Raw genomic sequence first — 27,961 nt, forward strand, 5'->3', positions numbered from 1 at the left:
TGAGCAGTTACTCTGTTTATACAAACAGTTGATCTGTCCTTGTATGGAATACTGCTCTCACATTTGGGGTTGGTCTAGCTCTGCATCCCTGCTCGAGAGAATTGAGTCAGAAATGATCCAGTTTATAACCAGACTAACTTCTAAACTTGACCTGCTTGCCGTATGCCACAGTGTTGGTTCAGTTTCCATCTTCTATAGGTCTTACTTTGGTTTTGCCTGTGTTCCCCTACCACTAGATAGACCATACAATACTCGGCAAGCTGTTGCATCACATGATTATTGTGTGTCCGTTGATAATTGTTTCTTTCCCTGCACCTTGAAGCCATGGACCTCTCTATCTCGTGTCTTTCACAATAACTATGACCTGGCACATTTTAAAAGACTGGTATTTCACTTTGTGGCAATAAAATCAGTCAGGCAGTTGATTCAGGAAAATGTGTCTGTGATTTCCAGTGGATATGCGTTGGTATGTCATATAAATACATTATTTTGCATTTTCTTTAGCATTCAGAGCTGGCCAGCAAGCTTTCAGATTCAAAGTGCTACTTTTCTGCTTAGATATGGCACTCACAGTATTCACAAAATTAATGGCAGATGATCATGTCTAAGGGGAAGAGAGGTACTGGTCTTTCTCTTGTTTTTGGGTGACTTGTTTGTTTGTGCATACACCCATCAGATATATCTTGATGCTGTGAGAGTAGTCCTAAGGGCATTAAATAAGGTTGACTTTGCATTAAACCACTGGATAAAGTCTTCATCTTACTTACTTTGGTAAGCAAAATAGTGAACATAAGCATTATGATATTGGTAATTTTGTGTTACTTGTTCATCTGATGTTAAATATCTTACTTGTACTTTCTTTTATTAGAAATTTATTGGTAACAGCTGCATAATTACAATAGGAATACAGAATAAAACTAATTTCTTATTTCATTTCTATTTACACTTCACAGATATTCTTTTATATACAAATTTTTTTGTTAGGAACACAGACACACATGAACTGGAAATGTTTGATAGAATATTCACAACAGTGTGAAACCTTAATTAGAATAAGTATCTCAAATTTTGTTTCCTCATTTAAAGAAATATGAAGATTAGAATCGATAGTGCAGAGAAAGGCATTGTATATAGTAGTTGAAACAGCAATTTGTGTTATAGGGAAAGGTTAAAGACTATAAGTTTGTTCACATTAGAAGACAAGAAGAGTAAGAGGAGACTTTATTACAACCCTGCTTGATGTTGTTGAAAGTGAATGGTTCAGTAAAAATTTTTTTTTTTCCATATCTGTGATGCTCATTCCCTGTAGAAGCTCCCAACAAGGGGGTGGCCACAGCACTTATCCCTGTCCTTACAAGCTTCCCTCACATACATCATTCCTCACAGTCTTTCACCATTTCTTTCCTTCATGTACTTTTCCACTCTTATTTCCCCATGTCACAGGTGGTCTTCTCACCAGCCCCTTTAATCATAATATCATGCAGTCTCATTGTAAACTACCCATCTTGCATTCTTTCCATGTGCCCAGACCACCTCAAAGTATTACGCTTTACTCTCTCTACCTCTCCACAATTCATTCCCTGCCTTAACGCATCTCTCATACATTCTCTCATTTCCCTCTTCATTCACCATCTTCTTCAGAACTTTTTCCATCGACTGTTTGAATGCAGAACTATGGTCTGAACACCATATTCCCTTCCAAAATCCACCACGTTCTTCACCTCCAAGGGATGCTTTCTTCATTTTAACACTTTCTTTTTTTTCTTTTAAACTATTCGCCATTTCCCGCGTTAGCGAGGTAGCGTTAAGAACAGAGGACTGGGCCTTTTTTGGAATATCCTCACCTGGCCCCCTCTGTTCCTTCTTTTGGAAAATGAAAAAAAAAAAACGAGAGGGGAGGATTTCCAGCCCCCCGCTCCCTCCCCTTTTAGTCGCCTTCTACGACATGCCAAGAAGATTTATTTTACCTCTGTAAATCCTAACATCACTTTTACTTCCTTTATCGTTAGATTATCTAATTACTTGAAGGAATTTAATTATACATGAACATGTGTGCTTATTGGATCAAAACTATGAATAAAGGGCACACCAATGGTGAGTGGAATATGTTTCAGAAAGACTTAAATGAAACACTGCAGAGGGTAAACATATATCAAAATTCATTTCTAACAAATATAAAAGGAGTGAAGTTGGGAAAAGGTGAGGATATACTGCTGTGACTGCTATAAATATGGAAAGAAGTAATATGAATCAAACTGTGAAAGAGACCATGGAGTTGACTTTTTGAAATTTGACATCAGAAAATGGATTTAACTTTTTGAAACTTAACATCAGACAAGCATGATAAGAGGAACGTGAAGAATCAAAATTCATTTCAGGCACTTTCAAAATTGCATTGAAGCACATGGATGGAGATGCTTAAGAACTTAAGTGTAGGTTTGACCAAATGTGGACTATACATTAGGAGCTTGGCATCCTCACTTGAAGAAAGAGAGAAATGTCAGAAAAAGTCTCATGGAATAGGATAAAGACAGTGCCAGATTTAAGTGAAATACAGTTTAAGGAGGGGAAGGAAATTTTTAGTCAGCTTATAATGGATAAAAGGAGATATGATAATCACCTTTGAATTCCTTGGAAGCCATGTTGTTGACTTTTGATTCAATTCTTTAAATGACAAGATAGCCATAGGACATTAATAGGAAACTTGACAAGACTAATGTCAGGAATTACTTGTGGAAACAGTTCAGCAGCCAAATTTCAGACATGGGAAAAACCAGGGAAGGATGAACTGAATGAAAACACTGGGATATTCATGTCTGTAGGATAGAAATGTGATATTATTAGCTAGTGCTCCACAAGTTTAAAATCCCTCACCCACATATGTGCATGAAGATGAGAATTATTTGCCTTTTGTATAGGTATGGTACGTAGTCGGTACATAGTCATGAAGAAAAATAATCTGTAAACTTTGTATGGTATTTTGAAAAATTACATATATACATCTCTTAAAGAAGCAATCTCAAGGCCATATATGATATAACCTGATTTTTTTTGCTTTTCTGTTATAAAGTCAGCAGAAAAACTGGGAGGTATTCTTTTTCTTTTTTAACATATGCTCATCTTTACTGGAATTTCTGAACAGCAGCATCCAAAATATCAAAAACTTTTTCATATACAAGAGATCTAGCATCAGTGGCCCATAGGAAGTCTAAGTGACTGAATGCAGGATTAGGAACTTTGTAGCATGCTTCAGTGTGGGGTAACATCTCCTGTAGACGATGGACATCCTAGAAATACAAGAAGAGCATTGAATCATGTAACCAAAAGGAATTTATCATTTTCTCTTAAGAAATTTTATAGGAAAACTGTAATTTTCATGTACTTTTGATAAATATATTTCTTGCCAAACTGTTAATAACAGTAACGAGTATGTAACTGAATCTGCCTAGGATGAAACTGAATTCTTATTAGGAGAAATATTCTTTCTTATTCCCCTGGTCCTTTTACATTGACCATATTTTAACTATATATTTCAACTTTTTAGAACATTTTCCCTCTGCAAGTACCTTTTCGCTTGTAAGCCAGTCATTATTTGCCCAAAACATTGTAATGGGAATCTTTATGTTTGTGACATCATACTCAGGGGGCTGTGCTTGACCATAGTGCAATATATTCTTGTTTTTACCCCAGTCATAATGCTGGAACCGGCCTGGAATGTATCAGATCAACATGAGAATCTTCATGCTTTCCGGACTGCATCAGTACAAAATCCAAATACTGTGAACAGAAGTGCCTGTAAATGCAACTAATATACCTAAGATATCTAAAACATAATATATGTTGCATTCCTTTTTCATTATAAGGTTTGGAGTGATTTTTGTAAATGTATTTCAAAACTGGAATCAGATTAAGAAACATTCTGAAATTTCAAAGAAAACAGAGAGCACTTACCTGAGTTGAAACTCTGGACAAAATGGAAGAGTGTTTGTGTAGAAGTTCCTGCTGGGTTATGGGATAGGATCACAGGAACCATTTCCTGTCACAGGGTTGGAAAGTCTCAAAATCAGGAGAGGTAATAACATGATAAAATTCATGAAGTATCATCTGAATATAATGGTGATTAAGGGAAGAAGGAAAAATTTCATTGTTTTTGAAAATGGGGATAATAGGTAACAGTCTACAGTATATGAATGGTGTGACTGGACATGATAACAAGGCATGATGAATACTGTGGAAATGTTTGCTGAAAGGTATTGCAAAGTTTAGTTCATAAACATTTTGAGAAGCAGTAATTGTTTAGGTGTTTAGGTGAGTGAAAGAATTCCAGGTGAATAAGTAATGAAATGGAGAGTATATACTTTCAATAGCACTGAAATAAAAATCCCTTGTCTGACATAATTTGATTTTTGTATAATGAATATAATTCATTTATTCATTTTGTTATACTTGATTGCCGTTTCCCGCATCAGTGAGGTAATGCTAGGAAACAGACGAAGAATGGCCCATCCACTCATACACACACACACACACACACACACATATATATATCTTTTCTTTCTTTCATACTATTCACCATTTCCCGCATCAGCGAGGTAGCGTTAAGAACAGAGGACTGGGCCTCTGAGGAAACATCCTCATCCAGCCCCCTTCTCTGTTCCTTCCATACATGCATATATACATACATATATGTATACTTTATATTTTTTTATTATACTTGATTGCCATTTCCCACATCAGCAAGGTAGAGATATACATATAAATATCAGCATATACATATATTCATACACATATACATATATTCATACACATATACACACATATACATATTCATACTTGCTTGCCTTCATCCATTCCTGGCGCTACCCCGTCCCACAGGAAACAGCATCACTACCTCCTGCTTCGGTCAGGTAGCACCAGGAAAACAGACAAAAAAGGCCACATTCATTCACACTCCGTCTCTAGCTGTCATGTATAATGCACCAAAACCACAGCTCCCTATCCACATCCATGCCCCACAGAGCTTTCCATGATTTACCCTAGACATTTCATGTGCCCTGATTCAGTCCACTGACAGCATGTTGACCCCAGTATACCACATAGTTCCAATTCACTCTATTCCGTACATGCACAGACACATACATATACATATCACTACTTACCTCATCAGCTCTAGATGGGTCAAAGCCTGTTATTAAAAATTGGAGGTTCTCACAAATAGCATGGCTGCTGCAGACACGGTATGGATCCCACAAAGAAATCAATAAACGGTTGGTCATCAGTTCCTGGTCATTTCCAAAAAGCCGCAGTACAAACTGGCAACATTAGAGGAATTTTTTTACTTAGAAACATACCGAGTACATTTTAAGGAAAATCACAAAGAAATGACAATAGGGAAGAAAGGTACATCAGTAAAAAATGGTTATGTTTTGCTTGAACATCTTCAAGAGATATACATTGTATTCAAAGGTTTATGTTCTGATTTACACTTTGATTTATTTTTTGTATTTAGTATATTCAGTTTATGGGTTACTTACTAGCTGCATTAAACTATCACGCAGTACAGCATTTATACATGACAATCAGAGCTTGCTCTTATATTTTTCAGATGTGGCATAACAGGACTACATTAGAAATTAATGAAATACTGTGTAAGTGAGTTTCAAAATAGCTGAATTTAAAAGGGCAACATTTCAAAAATGACCTATAAACTCACATGTAGGTCATCTACGAGAGGTGCCAAATACTTGATGGGTGAGCTCATGCTGGTAACAGTGGCAACAGGGGCAAGACCCACCATGGAGGCTATCCTGCCTTGGTACTCAGGCTGGGAACTCATCAGAGCAAAGAACACTGTAGTGCCCATAGAATGGCCCAAGTAATGAAGCTTCTCTACCCTTGTCTGCTCCAGCACATAGTCCAGCATGGCAGGCAAGTCATACTGTGCCATCTGATCATAACTGTAGCAAGAAAACTCAGAGGTTTACACCTTATTTTGATAATGACTTTGTTACATTACAGTAAAGTATGAAATTTAGGGTTGACATTTCACACTTTTATATTAGATTGGATGGAGGGAGAGGTCATTATCTGAGAGGGCAAAAATGGGTATGTTTAAATTATTGTAGTCTCAGTAGTGTTATATGGGCTGTAGGTGAGGATGTACGGAAGAGGATGAATGTGTTGGAAATTATATTTTGAGGACAGTATGTGGTGTGAGAAGGGTTGATCAAATAAGTAATGACAGGATAAAAGAGAGGTGTGATAATAAGAGGAGTATGGTTGATAGACCTGAAGAGGATGTGCTGAAATGATTTGGACATGTAGAGAGAATGAGTAAGGGGATGTTGACAAAGAGGATAAATATATATGTCAGAAGTTGAGGGGACATGGAAAAAGGGAAAGCCAAAGTGGAAATGGAAGGAGAGAGGGATTGAAATTTTGAGTGCTTGGGACCTCAACATGCAGGAGGTTAAGGGGCATGTACAGGATAGTGATTTAGAGCGTTGTGGTATACAGGAGGCAGTGTACTGTCAGTGGTATATATATATTGTTTACATGTGTAAAAAGATGTTTTGCATTTGGCTCCAGAATAAATAAGAAAGTGAAAATAGAGAAAGCTATAAATTTGATGTACAAATGGGTAAAGAAAACAGTGAAAGTTAGTGATGAAAATTTTGAAGAAATTAGTCATGAAATGGCAAACATTGTAACAGAGATAACCATGTAAGGGACCAAGAGTAAAAGACTATGGTAGTGAATAAGATGTTAGAGGTCTAGAAGTAATCACAAGGAAAAAGCTGGAATTTGGAAATCACATAGAAAATATTGTACTAGTGAATCAGTTAATGAAAGCATTCAGTATATTTAAACAAAACTAAATACTACAGCGTTTGCATGGTCACCAATAAAACAAGCTGAAATCAATGATATGAAAAGATTCTGGGAAACTTTATAGCAAAATTGAAGGAATGAAACATCTGCACTATAATGAAAGGTTGATTGAACTTGAACTATTTAACTTAGAAAGAAGATAAAGATATATGATAATCTATGCATGGCAGCAAAAGGAGGGAATCAAAGAAAATGTTCTAGGACTAAAAATTTCACTGAAATAACTTATTATTTAAATCTACATGAATTCCTTGGAATATACTAAGAAGGCACCAAACAGAAATTAGTTGAGAACTGAACAACAAAGATCAAAAGAATTTTTGATACTTTGCTAAACCAAATGAGAAATAGGAGTAATGAAAACTTTGACAAGAAGTATATTTAAATACAAAGACTGACAGTTATGCGATATAGATGGCAGCAGAGAATGTTGTGAATCAAGTAGCATGTGTGGTTAGTGCTTTGCAGTAGTCCTGTCTTTTTGCAAGCTAGTTCTTAAGTACTCCTGGGTAGGTACATTCTCATATCCAACTCACCTAAAGCTCCAGAAGCGAGGTTCCATATGGGTAAGGTTTAAGTGCCTTCGAGAATAAATGTTGCCTCTGAAGTTGCCCATCCACACATCATAGCCTGCATCCGATAGTAGGTAAGCTGCAAATAGCACAATATTACAGTTAATATTATCTATCATCTACAGAATAGTGTCAATTATAAAGTACTCTCCTTTGGAAAAACAAGTTATGGAAATTATTTTCATTATCACTCATTATCGTCTAGTATTCAATGATCCAATTTTAAACATCTTAAGTTAATGATACTATTATATTAATTACAGTGCATATCATGCCTAAGAACTGTATTCTCTAGACAGAGTGAAAAAATGAAGAAACTATAAAACACTTGTGTAGAGTGCAAAAACTGAAAGGTGCTCTATATGGGGAGCAGAAATTTGAAAGCATCCTGTTTGAAGTATAAAAAGATTGAAAGATATTCAGAGCCACCCAGAGGGAATGAAATTGAAAAGCACACTTTTAAAAGTGTAGAAACTGAAAGGCAGAAGAGAAATGAGAAGGTCCTCTCAGGAGTGAAGAAAATGAATGTTACCCTGCTCTGAAAGTGTAGAAACTTAAAGAAGCCTTGCTTGAAGTATGCAGCATATGAAATACAACCTGTTGTTTTATAGATACTGACGGGTATCCTGTTTGAGGACTGTGAAGAAAGGAAGGTAATATATTGCAGTTTAGGAACTGAGGAAAACCCTATTAAGTGTAGGAACTGAAATGTACAACATTGCATTGTAGAATCTGGCAAACATGCTTCTGTGGAGAACCTGAAAGGCACTGACAAGGAAGTGTATAGCTTGAAAAGCAGCCTGCTTATGATGTAATAACTGACATGCATTCTGATGGAACAGTATACAGACTGAAAAACACAGTTATGGCAGTGCAGAAAGTGAAGGACATTGTATGGTAGGGTGAAAACAAAAACTGTACTATTAGGAAGTACAGAAACTGGAAGCCATCCTGTTAGGGGAGTGTAAAAGATGAAAGCACTGTTGAAACAATATAGAAAATGTAAGACGCACTGTTGGAATAGTCTGATACAATATTGTTACATATTCATAAAGTTTACAAACAAAGTCAGCCTGTTAGAGTAATGAATAAGCTCAAATTTTTCCTAATGGGTTAGTACAGGAATTAAAAAACACCCTGTTGGAGAGTATAGAAACTGACAGGCTTCTTATTACAGTTATAAAGACACTTGAAAGGTATCTTTTGGAGATAGTATAGAGACTTAAAGGCATCTTCTTGGGGCAATGTAAGATATTGAAAGTATGGAATGCACTTTGTAGCAGCAATTTAGAAACTGGAACGATAATGCTGAGATAATCTAGAAACTGAAGATCATCTCATTTTATCACTGCAGATAATATAAAGGTACTCTCTTCAAGTAATGTAGAAACTGAGGCACTCGTTGAGTCTGTAGAGAAATTGACCATACAAATTGTTATAGGAGTGTAGAAAAACTAAAAGAAACCCTGTTGCAGTAATGTACAAAATGAAAGATGGCCTAGTGGGGAGTATAGAGATGAAAGACACTGCTGTGGCACTGTACAAACTGAAACACTGTGGTGGAGAGTGCAGAACCTGAAAGACACACTTTAGAGTATAGAAAACTAGAAATACCTTAAGGATGGTTTGGAAGCTTAAAACAGACTGATTCAGCAGAGTAGAAACTGAAAGACACCTGTTTGGGAAAGTGTGAAAAGTGAAAGATACCCTGTCTGGGACTTGTAGAAAGTGAAAAGACACGATGTTGGGCAGTGTATAAGCTGAAAGATCCACACTTCCACCATCTTAGTAGCACCATATCTCAGTTTCCATGATTTTGATGCCAAATCATCTGCCTTGACAGCAAGATTCAATTAAGTAGGCAGTTGTATTGAGATGATAATCATTCCATATCAGATAACTTCTGTTGCAATCATACCAAAATGATCTTTGAAGCATCTTGTTTGATTGAAACAATCTATCTCACAGAAAATAATGTAGTGCCTTTTAAATGAGGTATATAAGCTCATTAGCTGTATAGATATAATTGGCCTACACTACATAAGACAATTCTGGGTCCTTGACAGTGTTGGAAATAATTTCACATATAAGGGCCTCACAGATAATTTTTAAGTAGTAAAAAATTTATGTAATCAAACTCTTGATGGTGGAAGCTTAAGATAATGTTATTTTGAATATTGGCTACCAAAGCCCCATGAGGATAAGCCTTACTTGCATATTTCCTGTTTGTAATGAGATTACTAAATATCCATTGCTTCATGAGCATATCTTACCAAGAGAGTCTTGCTTTGTGTTTGTATTCCAGTTGTCAGAGGAGCCCATTAACCCATGTTGGAGGAATACCACTTTCTTTGCAACTTCTTGGTCATCTTTTCCATGTGTATGTCTGCTAGGGATCTCTGCTGTGTTTCTAGGGTTGTCCACCTTATCCCAACCCTCTGGCTTGATGTTGTTGCCCTGCCGACTCACAGAATCACTAGTGATGTTGGCGTATGGGTCCAGTCTATTTTTTCTGTTGGAATATGTAATCCTATGCAGTATAAAAGAACATAATTGCATATACAGATCACCAAATATGTCATTCACTTATGACTAAAAGGAATGAAGATGTTTTTATAAAAAAAAAATGAAAGTAGAGCATAGCAGTTGTGAAAGCTGTATGAAAGGTAGTTTTTTATTATCAGTTGAATAAGATTATTAAAAAAAACAAATTGTGTGCATATATTTATACAGTGTGGAAAATGTTTTAAACTTGTGGGTTTCTGTGTCGAACTTTTTTTTTGATTATCATGCAATTTTTTAAGCTTGTGTGTATTGTGTGCATTCCCAGTTTCTTTGCTTAACCTTCTCAATTCATCCAAAACCTTTTGACATCATTTCTAACATGATTTTTCTTAATTTCTTGCTATAGCCTCTCATTCTCTTTCTTTGCATTTTTCAAGAAACTCTTCACTGTTGACATTGTCACTTTGATTTTGAAAAATGATAGGTCATAATTGAATCTTTCTTCCCTCTTCCATGTTGGAGAAATTTATTAACTAATCTTTCCTCATAACTTAGAAGAAGCTTTCTCAATTCAAATATCACATTTGTTTTTGCCCCTTTTCTTGATCATCTCTCTTTTATCACTATGTTTCTTTAAGTTTGATGACCAAATTAGAGATGCAATTTCTAAATTAGGTTTGATCTATGAATACTTAATTGAACACCTCCTAATTTGATGCTCTGTGGGTACTCTGTTAACCTCTTAAGCCCATTTAATAAAGAGATTCATGAACCTGTCTCCTTCCACACTATAGTCATACTGGGACTTTCACTGTGAGCCTTCTGCATTACTGTCAATTTCTTGAGTTGAACATCATCAGCCATCTAACTACCTCTGAAGCTTCTTCAGGACCCTTCATAATTTGAAGCATATCTGGTTATTCCTTGCATCTCTTGCAACATTAACATAATCTGCAAATGAGTTCTCACCTCCTAATAAGTCAGTAACAGGAGTCAGAAATAGTAATTGCCCTAAGAATGAATCCTGTGGAACCTCACTGGCCGTCACAGCCAACTAATAAAAGGCTCCTTGGACATGTGTCCTCCATTTTCTCTGAAGGAGTATCCCTCATTCCTATCTAAAATTAGGTTTTTTTTTTAACTAACCTTATTTGTGGGATGTTGTCAGTCTTTTCAGCACAATCCATTCATCATCTCTTGTCAAAAATTAAGTTCTCACAATCATAGAAGTCTAAATGATATTCTGTGCAAGACCTCTTTTCTCAAGTCATGTTGCTTCTTACTTTGGTGGTTTCTCCTTTGCAGTTATGCATCTATTTGATTCCTTATTATCATTTACAATATTCTACAGACCACACTCATCAGACATACACATTGCCCTTAGACATTTGAATTCCAACACATCCACCCTCTACTGTATTTTTTTTTATCTAGGACCCATGCCTTGTATTTATACAACACTGCATGGACTTTTATACTGTCAGACATATCCATCTCTGGTCTCACAGATAGTGACCCTTCTTTCCAGCCATTCCTCAACATGCCCAGGACATTTGCCTCCTTACCCACCATAGATAAGTACTCATTTATCAACCAACCCCACATGGAAGGATTAACTGCTTGTCTGGCTGTGTGCCAGCATCCCTGTCTGGGACTTGAACCTGCACCTATGAGGTTGATGGAATGCACTGCTAACTGCTGTATGTGTATGCATGTTTTTAGCCTAACCTGATGTTTGCAGAACTGCGGGTGGGATTTCCAAAGGGAGGAATACGGTGTATGGTGAGGATGTAGCCGTCACCTGTCACCACACTGTGCTCCTCTACTAAGTAGCCAGCAGCACGACCCAGGTCAGCCTGTAACACAGATTGTGACATTAGCTTAATTTTTGAATCACAGAAAGTAACAGCAATAAAATGTAGACAGCAGTGTTATCATCTCTTGGTTTTAAGTTCTGACATTTTAGTCTGTTGCCTTATAGGAAGATACTGTAATTAAAGCTTCTTTGCACTGGAAGGAATAACATGAAATCCCAGAGAATGCTGTTGAGAATGAGCATACTCAGCATCAGAGAGAGAATTCTTACTAGAAGCCATCTTGAGAGTTTTAGGAATGTAGATTGGGAAGTTAATATATTTGCTATTTTATGGTCATATTTTACTACTTTTTGAGATGCCTGCTGAGGCATGTTCAAATTTGTAACTTAGAATACTAAAAACTTTAATTTTAAATTTTCCCCCACAGTGGTTTCCAAAAGAAAAGGTACTTGTTATTACCATTTTATAATTACCTAGTTGTTATGTATGGGGAGAGAGTTTTATATCGCTTGAACATTGTTTACCATCATACAACTGAAATTTATGTATGCTGTCTGCATTAACCATGTCCCCAGTCATTCTATTTCATTCATCCACCAATGCACATCAGTATTTTTTAAGCTGACCTGATTTGTGTATGGCATAATATGTTTCTAGATCATATTTTCTCAGAATAATGTACCCTGTACAAAAAAAGTATCAGTTTACATTCTGAATATCCAGTTTATTCCAAGTGCTGAACATGGAAAGAGAATTCCAGTCAGTAAAGGTACAGAATATTGTTATGGAAGGTCCCTTGAACTTTATGATTGGTACCATTAGATGTGAGTAGAGAGAAAGGGTCAGAAAAGAGAGATGTTGTTTGATAAAAGAAGTCACAAAGCTAAAGATCATAAGAACATACAACGGACAGCCAACATTTGAAAGCTTTAAGAGAACAAGGATTGAGTATGATGAATGAGAAGGAATGAAACCGTGAAAGATAACTATATGGACAAGGCAAGTGAAGAATCCAAAAACTTTATGAATTATCTGATGTAAGGTTTAAGAGAACAAGGACTGAGTATCCTTGTAGCAGGAGGGAACTGTGGATGCATGTCAGAGGAGTCTTTTCTATGTAGGCCAAGTCAACCAGTGGCGTGTTACAGGGATCAGCGTTAGGGACACTGTTATTCTTGATCAGTGTTAAAACGTTATATAATAAGAGACAGGTCAAGAACTGGAACCCTACGAGAATAGAACTTCCTGTAATGTACATACAGGTAACCAGTGGCAGGGAGAGTATGACGTGTATATCTGGTGAATGGATAAGGCCGTTATTCCCCCCCCCCCCCCTCCCCTACTTTCTCCAGGTTCCCATGTCTCACCCTCCCATCCGGCTACTAGGGCTACCACGCGGACACTTGAACCATGTGAGAGTGCTGGTGTCCTCGAGGACCCTCTGTCACACCCCCCCCCCCCACCTCATACTTCATGCCCCCACTACCCCTCCTCACCCTTCACAGCCCTGCCCTTCACAGCTCCACTCTCCTTGCTCCTCACAACTTTTCCTCTCCCGTGACAGCTCCATTCTTTACTCCTCCTCTCTCTTCCTACACACTCCTCCTCCTCATACTTTGCCAAGTTTTCCACCTACGGACATCTAAGGGTTGGGAAGGTCGTCCAAATGCCTCTTCCAAAGGATCCTTCACGTCCTAAATTATTACTGACCAGTTATGTACAATGAGAACTAGAATTCGTGTGATCCTATAACCGATCATATGTCAAGTACTGTTTGCGAACCTTGCCTTATCTGTCTTCAACAAGACACAGGAGGAAATGGTAGTATATATTCATTACTGGTAGGGGTAGGGCCTATCATTACTACTGTCAGCACATCATTATTACAGGTATATGTCAGAAACCACCGACCTATCGATAGTATTTAACAACGACACCATCTGCCATAGCTACTTATTAAAACCGACGCCGCTACTACCTATGAACACAACCTGACCTTGGGATTACACGACATGGTCCAACTCTGTGTGACCCTGGTACACCCCCCAAGCTGAGTTCCAAACTCATTCCTCCCAGACCAACTGTTCATTGTTCATGCCTCCCATCTTGTACAGAGTCCTTACTTGAGCGATATCACCCCAGCAGATCTGTCGTCCCACTTGATCTAGATAGTTAAATTGAGAAATAGACCCATGGTCCAAGCGAGATGGTCTGGCCTTAAAACTAATTCGAAAAGAAATGTGATGAGGCGTTTTAGTTCAGTCTTATTATCTCCACCAGTTACATGTGTAGCTGTAAACGCTCTCCCACACTCAGACGTACACTAGCTGCAGAGTCAGCGCTCTCCACCAATAAGAAGGGCGGGTAGGGAGGAACCCGGTCAATCGCCTGGCAGATTTTGAGGGATTGGCCGTAGGCGAGACTCGTACGGTACAACTGTACTTTATTACTACATCGAGGATGTAAGGCATGTGTACGTGTAGGAAGAGAGGAAAGTGATTGGTTCTCAGTGAATGTAGGTTTGCGGCAGGGGTGTGTGATGTCTCCATGGTTGTTTAATTTGTTTATGGATGGGGTTGTTAGGGAGGTAAATGCAAGAGTTTTGGAAAGAGGGGCAAGTATGAAGTCTGTTGGGGATGAGAGAGCTTGGGAAGTGAGTCAGTTGTTGTTCGCTGATGATACAGCGCTGGTGGCTGATTCATGTGAGAAACTGCAGAAGCTGGTGACTGAGTTTGGTAAAGTGTGTGGAAGAAGAAAGTTAAGAGTAAATGTGAATAAGAGCAAGGTTATTAGGTACAGTAGGGTTGAGGGTCAAGTCAATTGGGAGGTGAGTTTGAATGGAGAAAAACTGGAGGAAGTGAAGTGTTTTAGATATCTGGGAGTGGATCTGGCAGCGGATGGAACCATGGAAGCGGAAGTGGATCATAGGGTGGGGGAGGGGGCGAAAATTCTGGGGGCCTTGAAGAATGTGTGGAAGTCGAGAACATTATCTCGGAAAGCAAAAATGGGTGTGTTTGAAGGAATAGTGGTTCCAACAATGTTGTATGGTTGCGAGGCGTGGGCTATGGATAGAGTTGTGCGCAGGAGGATGGATGTGCTGGAAATGAGATGTTTGAGGACAATGTGTGGTGTGAGGTGGTTTGATCGAGTGAGTAACGTAAGGGTAAGAGAGATGTGTGGAAATAAAAAGAGCGTGGTTGAGAGAGCAGAAGAGGGTGTTTTGAAGTGGTTTGGGCACATGGAGAGAATGAGTGAGGAAAGATTGACCAAGAGGATATATGTGTCGGAGGTGGAGGGAACGAGGAGAAAAGGGAGACCAAATTGGAGGTGGAAAGATGCAGTGAAAAAGATTTTGTGTGATCGGGGCCTGAACATGCAGGAGGGTGAAAGGAGGGCAAGTAATAGAGTGAATTGGAGCGATGTGGTATACCGGGGTTGACGTGCTGTCAGTGGATTGAATCAAGGCATGTGAAGCGTCTGGGGTAAACCATGGAAAGCTGTGTAGGTATGTATATTTGTGTGTGTGGACGTATGTATATACATGTGTATGGGGGGGGGGGTTGGGCCATTTCTTTCGTCTGTTTCCTTGCGCTACCTCGCAAACGCGGGAGACAGCGACAAAGTATAATAAAAAAAAAATAAAATATCTTCTATTATCATTAGTCATCAATCCCTGACCTAATTTACTATATGGCAAGGTATAATGGGTTCCACACATCCCTACTAACCCCCTGCGATCAACAGGGACAATCACAGTGTTATACTGGACATGATACAAATATACAATGATCTGATGAAGTTTGGTTTGTTGTAAAAGTGGTATTTGAATTGATCATGAGCATGATTTATTGTCAAATGAACGAAAAAAAAAAGTTCGGTTATACATCCTGCTAAGTTCACAAATTATTATATTTCAGTTCACTGGAATCCCTGTGTGAAGGCAGACGGTTATCTATCAGCAAAATAGAGTAAACTGGAATTCTCTGATACATGGGGTAAGTAAAAGAACAAAATGAATAGCAGGGGCTCAGAATGCTACCTAGGGTTATTCCTACACCGAGCCTACTAGCAGGGCTGTTCATTGCATCTGTCGTAAGGGTTAGGTGCAGAGAGAGAGAGTTAGAAGAGTGACTCCTAGTTGTATATTTAATTTATATAGAGATACGTATCGTTGCCGGGGAAAGAAAAGGTAAAACCAGTGATTGGGATTCTTAATGCTTTGCTTGGGTAAATAGAATTCCAGCAGTGTCACCACTTGATTGGGAAACATCGTAGATCTGAATCTTTATGATACCCAGGTATCGTTATTCGGAATATGATTCACCTGTAATTATTCTGATGTGCTTGATAGTACTGGCGAGACAGAGGCTGATCTATGTAATGACGTCACATTTACTACTTTCAGCTGAGTGACAACGTTTAGGATTAAAGAAATTTGTTACCGAGAGAGAGCCGGTGATAGAAGGCAGTATCACAGAATCCTTATTGTACATTTTATACGCTGTTTGACAATTTTCAGTGTCATTATTGAGGGTGCGATGATTTAGTATTTTATTCTACGTTTTAGACCAGTCACAAACTATAGTCCACCCAAATCAAGGCTTGGTCTTAAATGAAGTATAGAGAGGTTAATGAAAGGGAAAAAGAAGAGATGAGGAAATATAAAGTGGGGAGAGTCAGATAGCGATATGTGTGCCAAGAATTTTTGAGATCTTTAGTCTGACTGATGTAAAACTGAGTAATCAGGGCTTGACATCATTGTCACTGATTTTTTTTAACCATTAATCATATCTACATTTATGTTAAGGATATGTGAGATTTAGCCCTTTCTCTTTACTCCTATTGTATTCTATTTGCATCAAATTTAGTATCGTTGTTGATAGGGTAATAATTCTTCCATTCTATTCTATTAATTTCTATTTTGTAAATGTAAGAACACATAAGGAGCCTAGTCAGGATCTTTGTTCCAAGGCTCACCCTTCTGTTCCGGACATAACTTCACTAAAGATGAAAAAGGCGTGCATATATATATATATATATATATATATATATATATATATATATATATATATATATATATATATATATATATATATATATATATAACAGACAAGAAAACAGGGTTTTTCAATGGTTCTGTTGGGTTCAGTATTGGCATCAAAAGAAATCGATACATACAATTCAACATCTTGAGTACGACAATTTATCACCGTGAGTACGACGACTCAACCCTTTGTGTGTGATATACTAACGTTGATAAACTGCGTCCTCTGGTTGACATAGGTCACCCTAAGATCACCTCACTGGTCCCTTATCGCCATGACTCATTCTCAGTGTAGTGCGTTCCACTTAGGCCTTTTTTTCGTTGAAGTGTAACGTTACGAATGGCTCTATATCGAGAAGTATTAAATGTTTGAGCTACCACAACGTTTCTTAAGTCTCTACCTGATATAGAAAAATAAGCACGCCTTCCTTCTGGGAGGTATCGTGGTGAGGTAGGTAGTGAAGGTTACTGTGAGTAGTTGCTTTGTGATAAGACAAACGCAATTCACTACCCTCACGTTAAAATTACGCAGCACCATCGTAAATTATAGTGGAGCGAATGATTATGAAATGTGTAACGTGTGACATCTGAACCAAAACGGCTCATGTTTCATGGATATATATATATATATATATATATATATATATATATATATATATATATATATATATATATATGTATAGGGATCGTGACCCACGAGCCAAGTTTTCTTTTATATATATATATATATATATATATATATATATATATATATATATATATATATATATATATATATATATATATATATATATGATGGCCGTTTTGAGGCCAACCTCGCTTGTCGGTATTTTTTTTTTTTCCATCATGTTAACGACCAAGCCCTATGTATCATGTCAATACACATTGCCAATAATCTATGGCGATTTATATTAAAGACTCCATTCTGAAATACAAGCGGCTTTACCGTTTTATATTTAGCTGTTGTTGTCGGTGGTGCTGAGCGAAGCAGATTAAATGGGTGTCCAGAAACTACACAGTGTAGATAGCACGGGCATCTATTGTTTATTGAAATTACTATCAATGTCGATGTTATATGAAGAATAAGAAATTCGTGGACATGTCATTCATTAACCGAGTTACTGACAAAAGAACTGTAACCTGGGTATCTGAATGCGACAGAACTTTTGTACATCACAAGAGTAAAAGCAGGTAAATCTAGAAAGCGTATATTAGTGTTTGGTCCCCACGATGAGCTAGGTTTATGCCACGTGCAGCCAGGCTTACTCAATTTTGCAGCGCTGGGAACATTTTATTTTTGTACCTCCTGGCCAGCTCCCTTTCCGTTCCTAGAATTACGGCAATTTCTTAAATACAGGTTACCCATTTAAGGAGGTGCCTTCATTTGTTTTGAAAGGGCAGAACAACATTTTTGCTACATTTTTTACTTAAACCAGAGAATTTTTCACTTTCTCTAATTTTTCAAAGGAAAGTGGTCACTGTTATTTTAGATTCTTACTAACGAATAACCGGTTCCACTGCTTAGAGAATAGTTTATAATTAATATCGTTCATGTCTTAAAGAATAGAAGACACGTTACCATACGACTTGAATAATACTGCATTGCGTTGTACGTCCGTTTCCAAACCATTCATGATTTCGAAATCTCTCATTCCAGTGAAATCCGGCTGGATTTATGGCGGTGTGGTTTGTCCACTCGCGTGATGCGGGTCTTTTCATAAAATTGGAGAAAGCTTCCATTTTGTGAAGCCATGGCTTGGAGAATGTCGGATGCTGCACGTTAATATGTAGGGGGATATATCTTAATCATTGTAGATCTTTTATGTATTTGATTCAGGCAAAGAAGTTTTTAGCATTTGGCAGGAACTTATATGTTAGGCATGGAAATGACTCAGATGATATAAGTATTTTGAAAATTATTCATAGAGGACAGGATTGACGCCATTTCTAGAATTCTAAATGTTTGAATAAGTCTCAACACTAAGAAACATCAAAGGTTTTGGGCGCTTAAGTGTATATCTTTAGCTTTTCAAATACCTCTGCTTTGATGGAACACTCTTATTTGTAGGTAGCGAGAGAGTTAGAGTCAAGGTTAGATGGGATCCATATCTCTATGACCAAAGGGCTTTCGTCCGTGTACGTCCGGTTATCATTGATCTCGCTTGAAGAAAACATACGGTTATCAAGATTCATAGTCCAGTCGCTCCATGTTTACGAGAACCCTGTTCGGGGGGAAAAAATGCACATTGCATAAACAACCCTGATAATGAGTTTTCTTGTTTCTACCCTCTCGACAATGGTACTTTTATGATATTGATTGTTCCTAAGGAACCCCATGATATTAAAATGAACACCCAATCTTGACACAATTTCTCATAGAGTAAAAATGAACTTTATAAATGTCAAGCATATAACCCGTACTGGACAAAGATTGGATATGTTTACCCACTTGGTCTCTTGCGATAACCCTCTGGGCCCCCAAAAAAACATGGTCGCTGACAACATACAAACAAGATGATCAGCGGAAGCCGCGGACTTTCCTCTCGGTACAAGGTAGACGCTATAATTACCAAACTTTTAGTTTAACCTTTCACCAGCCCTAGTTATCAGTAACCGCCGGGGGGAAAAAAGATGTGCGACGGACACGAGTTTTGAATACCTGATATTTCTTCATTGTTTTACTCTGTTTTCATCAGTGGTAAATATATATATATATATATATATATATATATATATATATATATATATATATATATATATATATATATATTCTTTTCTTTCGTACTATTCGCCATTTCCCGTATTAGCGAGGTAGCGTTTAGAACAGAGGACTGGGCCTTTGAGGAAATATCCTCACCTGGCCCCCTTCTCTGTTCCTTCTTTTGGAAAATTAAAAAAAAATGAGAGGGGAGGATTTCCAGCCCCCCGCTCCCTTCCCTTTTAGTCGCCTTCTACGCCACGCAGGGAATACGTGAGAAGTATTCTTTCTCCCCTATCCCCAGGGATATATATATATATATATATATATATATATATATATATATATATATATATATATATATATATATATAAGGCCTTGTCGATGACTGCCATCGAAATAAGTATAAGCTATTTACGTATATGAGCAGAATATTAACTATGATACAGGTGGTATCGGTAGCCTAGGAGAGGAGGGTTGAAGGTTACGTGCGAGTCATCTAATTATCTGTGACCGTATTAACGTTAGCAAGACAGAAACTTAAAGGACTGGAAGATATTACGGTGATAAGGAAGGAGTATCTTGGTAGCCTAGACCATTCTATAAGTTAGCCTTTTTTTTTTTTTTTTTAGATCTTGTTCACTACGGACATGGTGACCTTGGAGACACATTGTATGCTAATGACTTGTTCCTATGGTTACCCGTTCACGGTGTTGCCATGTCAGCCACAATGTGCGAGTGGAACCTCGACCAGTTTATTGCAGCAGAGTTGATCACACCAAAGCAACTGTGCTTGATGAGCCAACGATCCCGGCGCCATCCTGGTGTTCGGACGAAGTGTTCAGTCCTATATGGTGACTTATGGTGTTCAGTAATAACTACATGAGGTTCTTAAGAGATTTGCTCTTCAGCCTAAGTGCGCATCCTTTTCGAACGACACGTTAAAACTAATGTTAAGTTTTTATATACTTTCAAAGAATAATTGAAAGGTAAAAAAAAAATGATTTCGAACTCCGATAGATTACATAGGTCAGAGGCTACGCTTATCGAAGAGCTAACGATTAAAAATCTCTACGTCTGAGGGTTTATCGATTCCCATTAGAGGTTGAAGGTTATCTGTCATGTGACCCGTCGTCCAGCTCACATGGAAGATAACCTCCTCTATCCGATCTACGGATTTGGTTGAACCTGCTTAGCATTTTATAGGTTCTTCTTGATCCTTCATATAAATTTCAAGATCGTGTAAAATACGTAAAAGTAGTTTGCAAAATAGCTCATTACACTGTTTCCTGTTAAGTTCTCAATAGTCACATATTAGCTTGAATTTTACTTGCTGTCTCTTTAAACTTTTAATCATCTTTCTATATTAGTAAACAAAAAAATGTAAACTTTTTTCTGTTCTCAATATCCTTTATGGGTTATTCCATCATTCTTTTAGCTTTAAGATTGTTGTCAATCTGTGGGCGTATAGTATTTGCCTGATTTATGTACCTTCCACAGTGGTCATCGTAATTCAACCTTATCGTGAATCTCTCCAACATGGCATTCATGGCTATTCGTAGGGCTATCCCCCATTCGCTCTGTTAAAGTGATGTGTCCCTCCGCGAGTATACTCTATATGGTGGTATTTACTTCTTAGGCTGGCCTGTCCGAGTTCCTTGACTCTTCGTCACTTTGAACGTTTGTCCTCATTACCTTTCAGTGTGCTGGTGGCTCTATGTTATTATTATCGCTCATGAACGTGTTTCGCTGGCATGTGGATGGTTGGTTGTTTGGGCTTTAGGCCTATCAAGTAAGTGCCAGTGTCATTAAGGCCGTCAGCGTAAGTTACATCCACCAACCGAAAAATCTTTAACACGTTCCTCATGTTGAAAATAATTGTAAGACCACATACACTCTCACTATGCATGTGGCTCATGTCATCAGGACACAAGATACTGTGCAAATTTTTCATTAAGCTTGCTATCGGTCTACTGCGTTGAAGATCGTGCTCAGTTAATAGCTGCTTTGACTTAGATATTTTTCTTTTCTAGCTAACTTGCTTCCTTTTGTATCACTGTAAATGATCCATATGTATTCAAACGAGTTTACACTTGCCCGTGCACACTAAAGTTTTAAGGTACAGCTTGTAAATAAATCACCAGTACTAAAGTGGTGAGATGTAATATTTTAGAATCGGTTAGCCAAACGGTCTTAAGGGCAATAAAAAGCAGCATGAGCTTCTGTATGGTCTTGAAATTATCTTGAATAACTTCACGTTCAATGTTTTCTGGTTGGTGCTGATAACTTGAAGTTGGTAGTCATCGTGACCCTGGCAGTCGATAGGCCTAAAGCCCACATAGAATCGGTCTGCGTATTTTCGATCCGTGGACCTGCTATTTATAGAAATATCTCTTCCTTCAACCAATCCAACATTTGTGACCCTAAGACCCGACGGGAAGACAAGAGCCCTTCTTGCATACATACATACCAACCTTGAACTCTGACTGCTACCTTTCAGGAGCATTACGACGCACTAACAGATACAACCTCCCGTTTTGTTTTTAGCCTCCCAAGTCACGTTTACGGCCCGTTGGATTACGTCCTTCTCAGTTCGCCATTCACAGGCACCCAGGGAAGACCAGTAGTCTAATACGTAACGCGTTACTAGGTTTGGTCACGAGAGTTCTTTGAAGTGATACTTGATTATCGCTGAGCTCCTCACAGCCTCCGTCCTGTCGAGTCTTACAGTTTCTCGTTCTTTCTCTCTCACAGGGAAGGACAGGTTGGGGAAGGCAAGTCATTCCCGTGACTCAGAACCAAAAATAAGTCACTGATGGTAAGGGCAGAGGCGTCATGCGAAGCGAGACCCAGTGCAACATGATAACCTATAAATCACATATCGTGTAAAGTAGGCCGCGTCGAGGTGAGGTTTGGGATAGGTTGTCCACAGCAGGATGGGTTTACTATGAAAGTTCACGGCTCTTGTCGGGAGAAAACAATGTACGCAGGGGTAAGTACTGAGAGCTAGAGCCGGCGTAAATCGCTCGGGGTGAACTTTTACTCTCTCAGGTTGCCGCGCCCAGTTTCTTTTACTGCTGGTTGTTGCTCAGTCTTAAGGCGGTTTTCTAGCCTGCCCCACACGAGAGATGTCGGTGTTTTCGTCATAAACTAAACATCGGGCCTTGGTATGAGGAGTCGCAACGGGTGCAGGCAATACGTGCACCAAGGAGCATGTAATTGGTACTGGGAAATACGAAAAACCGAATGTTTAGTTTTTGGGCTTTGGTTAGTATAATATAGGGATTCCCAGACTTTTGAATCTGTCGACCCCATCTCAGATTTATTGTGCCTTCATCGACCCTAATCACATACTCAGTAAATAATGGATGGGCCTAATGATAATCATAAGATTCTAGTTTTCATTTTATTATACGAAGCATAGAAACTTTGCCTTTCCTTTAATTTAAATACGATTAATTGTTTATCCTTTCAAAGTTTTTTTTACCGCTAGAATTAAACGGACCCCTAGTCGATCTCCCTAAACATTTATCGATCCTTGCATAGGTCAATCTATCCTAGGAGTCCATTAGGATCACTGTTGGAACCACTGGTATAATATATCCAGCGTAATATCATGAAGTGCATTAATGATGATTTTATTTTCGATCCAAGTATCGCAATCTTACTGTTAATCCTGAGACATTGATACCTGCAAGCACATTATTTAACTATGTGACGAGAAAATAATTGCTTAGAGTGAAGCTGTGACATCTGCAGCGTCGAAGCATCCTAATGTCGTACCTTGAACCAGCGGATCGATGCACTTCCGAGACTGTCTGTAAACACTGGGCGAACCCTTGTCAGACGACCGCGGTTTCTTTCCCCTAATGGTGCAGGTGAGTCAGGAGAAAGTGGGCGGCTGGTGAAGCCCACCACTACCACTAGCAGGAGGGTGGCTGGTGTAGCCCACCACCAGCAGGGGCAACTGTAGTCTGTTACTCTAGCATGTGGGCCAGTGGTGGTGTAAGCCCACCATATAACGATCCTTTTATTGTCCACAGTGACCTTCCATTCCCCAAAGTTTTCTTCTCATCAAATCATCATTGTTAACTTTCACAAGAGTTGTCTGTGGATTTTTTTTCAGGTAATTTTGAGAGCAGTCGTTTCTAAATTTGTGCATTATTCATCGTACAGATAACTAATTCGCACACTCCTTAACTAAATTGTGAGTAGAGGAATTTTTAAAGAATGGATTACAAAGAATATAGGTTTGTTGCGATGTTAGAACTTATCTCTACCTAACCATAATTCTCTTGTTATCATCAGTTGCCCACAACGTCTTGACGATCTCTGGCTCTGATTTGCATGGGATAAAACAGATAACAGATCTGTTTGTCTTTAACGAGGTTTTCTGCTGAATGTGCTCTTACCTTTCTGTTAGAAAGAATATACTTTTTTTAGCTTACCCATTGTCGTCAAAATGAATGTCTAGTTGCTTATTGAATGTCTGAGTTGTGTATAGACTACAGTGACTGCATCATGGAGTAATTCATTCCAATCTTCAAGTACACTTAGCGGAAAAAAACATTCCCACTTCTGTATTTAATCTTTTCTCTGGGTTTCAGTCGGTTGCTTGTTACCTGGTGCTCCTGTAGTTGAAATTTGTGTGATTGATTTTGATACTTTTTTCCGTTACATCTTAAAAATCTTTATTTGGTATGGTTTTATTTGGTATAGATATTGTCAAGGATGTAAATTGAAAATGAAGTTGACACTTTTTTATCTTTAACTCTTATGCTGTTTACATACTATATTATAGATGGAGATTGTGTATTAATCGTAAAATGAATAACTGAAAAGCTCATATATACACGAATGTACAAAACGTTCAGGATATTAATCTGGAACTACTTTCTTTAGATTATATCTTAGATTTTTTTTCCTCCCTCGCACAGACTGTTGTGATGCCGGGACACGAAGTGATGTTTCTTCTGCCCAATCGAATCGGTGGCCGTTTTGTGCGGCCTACCGTTAGCATTAGTTTAATTTCAAGTTATTTATCCTCCGCTTCCAAAGGATACCTTAAGGGTAAACGTTAGGTTACGCTTCTGATATTCTAGATTATATAACAGTTTGAAGAAACCAAAGATTACGCGTCGGTCGAAGGGCTTAATGTAACACCATTGGCTGGCGAGTGTTATTGTTAGTGCATCGGTGCGTATATCGGTCGGCTGAAGTTGGTGCGTCAAGTGTTCCCCGATAATACCTTGGTCGTCAGGCTTGAACTGGTGTTATCGTCATCAGGGGGACGGTAAAGTTCTTGGCCATAAACACGACCTGGTTCAGTGTCCCCTGTAGGTGTTCCAACAACCTCTCTCTCCTCCCTCCGCCCTACCCTAACACTTTCACTGTTCTCTTATCACTGTAGAGAGGGAGAGGAGGAGCGGACTTTGGGCATTGGTGTGGGGTACTCACGTTGGATGTCTGGGTGTGGTTGAAATGTTGACAGGGAAGTTTTGGGTAAAGGTGGGTGTACTGGAATGACGTACATGGCTTGAGGGTAAGGTGGGTGGACTGTGGGCCTGTCCATGACGGAAGCCCTTGACCTAAAAGGTAAAACTTGAGTGTGTTTGTGATGCCATTACCACCGTAAGGCTTCGCGTGCAGTACGAGGAGCGGCTACGCAGCCTGTCGCACCAGGGGTCACCACCTACCGTGTCTTCTGTCTGGGTGTTGGTGGTGCTGGAGCGGAGGAGCATGTTGACGATCCCGCTCATTAAGGAGGTCTGTCGAGGGGCGCGGGGAGGCAGTGCCACTGTGCCCGCCGCCGCCATCGCCACCGTCAGCATCGCCAGGACGGCCCACGACATAGTTCACCGCTCGACCACAAACTGGACACGAGACTGGTTCCACGAGATGCCTGTTGCTCTTGCTGTTACCTCCGTGGCACTGAGTGTATAGTATAGCTTTCACATGCAGTCTGTGTTCTGGGGAGCCCTCGCGTCCGATTCTCTGACTTCGATGTGTTTTCGATCTGTGGCTGTCACGTGCCTGAAAACCAAAAATCAGTAGTGCAATTATTCATAGCTAACGTAGGTATTGCTACCTCAAAATTGTTTACTCTGCTATTCATTCTTGTTTCGTAATTTTTCATACTTGAAAATGTATTGCGGACAGTGTACTTTTTTTTTTAAACGATATACGAGATTTTCGTAAGTGTAATTACCAATTTGTACAATATGTAGAGGGAAATTTACACTCGTATGGGTCCTCTTTTAGACTTTTTCCTTGAAAAAATAAACAAACATCCCTACTGTCTGTTTATGTGTGTGTCTGTGTGTATGTGAGATACTACCAATATGAGAATAACATACATGTTTAAGTGTATGTCTCTGTGTTTGTACCCATACAATTATATGAGACATCCTACTCACGATCCTGATCATCTCGACCAAACACGATTTCCTTCTTCATCCTTCTTCATCTGAGACATTCGCCGTTGTCGCCAAAGTCTCGCCTGGACTGGAATTTGATTACAACTCTCTCTCTCTCTCTCTCTCTCTCTCTCTCTCTCTCTCTCTCTCTCTCTCTCTCTCTCTCTCTCTCTCTCTCCGTTTCTCTTGACGACCCTCCTCCCATTTCCTGTCTCGCTAAACAGAAAATGTGACACTTTAGCAAGGTTCAGTGGCCTACTCTGCAAGACGTATTACCTTCTCCAGGATTATTTTTGCCTCTCTTTTCTCTGCTTTCGTCTAAGGAATCATAACAAATCTGTTCATTTTCAAGGACAAGTACTCTTTTGTGCGAGGCTGTGCCGACCACAGTCCTCCTATTGACAGATATTGCTGTTCCAGAATCAAGAATAGATCTAACCTCTATAATTCTATCGTCGCACCACTGTTCTGTCTTGAAGTTTCTACAGACGTCTGTTTTACCTAAAAAGGCTGCGCTACTTCCAGTAGCAGGGAAGCGTGGATTCCTTAGGAGACCGAATTTCTTTGACAAGACTGTTATCCCTGTGATACAGCCTCGACAACGTGACCTTTCACTTGCGGTGTAACCTTGAGCAGGTGGAGTTCACTAACGCACTCTCTCTCTCTCTCTCTCTCTCTCTCTCTCGATAACAGTGACCTAGCACAATTCAAAAGACAGGCTTTTCACTTTCTCAAAGGAAGATTTAGAGCTTTTACTCGCTTTTTGATACCTGATACCCATAGCATGCGAAAATCAATACGATTATGTATTGGCCACCATAATGAAAATTGAAGCATACTACAGGAAAAAATACTTCTGTATAAAACATTAATGAATGTATGGTTCAAAATATTAATGCACAGATTATGTATTTAGCAAATTCCAAAGGAAAACTTAATGATGACATGAAAACGAGTCCGGCGATTTGAGATGGTGAAAACATTGTTCGTCCTCATCATGTTTACTCAGAATTCATCGCGAACGTTCACAAAATGCCTTAACGTCGTATATAACCCATACGTGACACACTTGGACCAGAACGATGGTGGTCTGATGGCGAGTTCAACGACTGGAAGTAGGCGTCCAACTTGGGCCGTGCTATCGACCTGCAGCCACCCTACAAATTACTTGTCTGAACGCACTGTGGTGGTTGTGTGAAACGTGTGTGTGTGTGTGTGTGGTTTACGTTTGGAAGGCGCATACGTAACTAATTAACAGTGCACGATGGAACCGCGTAAAATAACGGTGTCTTACGCAGTTATATTTCGTAAGTCTAGTCGGAAGTTGTTGTACAGCACAAGTTATATTAATCCCCCCTCCCTCCCGGCTTTAATTTTGGTCACATGTCCGTCACGCATTTTAACTGCAGTCGCTAAGAAAGCTGTTATTCGTGAGATGAAATGACTAATCCACGAAACGCATCAACCGCCTCTCTGTCGGAATTCGAGGTATTTAATCGTAGTGAGGGAAAAGCATCCTTATGTATGGAGACATTTGTATTGATATTTGTGTACGATTGTATATCCCAAACTACACTGGTTACTGTAATATTATATATATATATATATATATATATATATATATATATATATATATATATATATATATAGTGTGTGTGTGTGTGTTGTGTGAGCATAATCACAGTTGAAATACGTACAGTATTAATAAGTAGACGACTTGATTTGTTAAAGTGAATAGTGTCTGTAGAAAGCAGGCGAGAGGGAAGTTCGGGATGCTACGTCACTCACATCACCAGTGTTACTGAACTTTCATTTGAGCTGTGAATGGAAGAAAGTTGTCGACAGAGTTTTTTACGGTTGTTATATATCCCTTTAACGGTATCAAGAATAATTCTGGAGATATGCTAAAAATCATACATAGGAACAAGTTAACTTAATTTTCAATGTTATCACTAGCAGAGTGAATTATAAAAAATTATTGTGTTTTCGGCCATGCGTGCTCGTGCGTCCGGCAGCTC

At 38.8% G+C, this 27,961-nt stretch overlaps 2 protein-coding genes across 6 annotated transcripts in view; one reads left to right on the top strand and one right to left on the bottom strand.

The window, feature by feature from the left end:
- LOC139765168 (protein FAM185A) overlaps positions 1-27,961 on the top strand; it is a 54,775-nt gene that overhangs the window by 12,517 nt on the left and 14,297 nt on the right. For 3 of the 5 annotated variants that reach the window (XM_071692419.1, XM_071692421.1, XM_071692422.1), the window contains exon 7: positions 5,606-6,616. The exons of 1 other annotated variant lie outside the window; for it this stretch is intronic. In XM_071692419.1, the coding sequence (XP_071548520.1) occupies positions 5,606-5,656 (51 nt within the window). In that variant the 3' untranslated portion in view covers positions 5,657-6,616. Of the gene's footprint in view, positions 1-5,605; positions 6,617-15,702; positions 15,781-27,961 lie in introns of those variants that run through there. One more of the 5 variants, XR_011716597.1, reaches the window with a different exon arrangement.
- On the bottom strand, positions 922-27,780 carry LOC139765167 (gastric triacylglycerol lipase-like). The gene is made up of 10 exons (XM_071692418.1): positions 27,641-27,780; positions 25,224-25,560; positions 11,697-11,824; positions 9,737-9,975; positions 7,428-7,542; positions 5,714-5,957; positions 5,160-5,312; positions 3,952-4,036; positions 3,567-3,709; positions 922-3,287 (listed from the first exon to the last, which is right to left on the bottom strand). The coding sequence occupies exons 2-10, from the start codon at positions 25,377-25,379 to the stop codon at positions 3,123-3,125; spliced, it is 1,428 nt and encodes a 475-aa protein (XP_071548519.1). The 5' UTR covers positions 25,380-25,560; positions 27,641-27,780; the 3' UTR covers positions 922-3,122.

Source organism: Panulirus ornatus, chromosome 53, assembly GCF_036320965.1.
Source record: "Panulirus ornatus isolate Po-2019 chromosome 53, ASM3632096v1, whole genome shotgun sequence".
Taxonomy (NCBI): domain Eukaryota; kingdom Metazoa; phylum Arthropoda; class Malacostraca; order Decapoda; family Palinuridae; genus Panulirus; species Panulirus ornatus.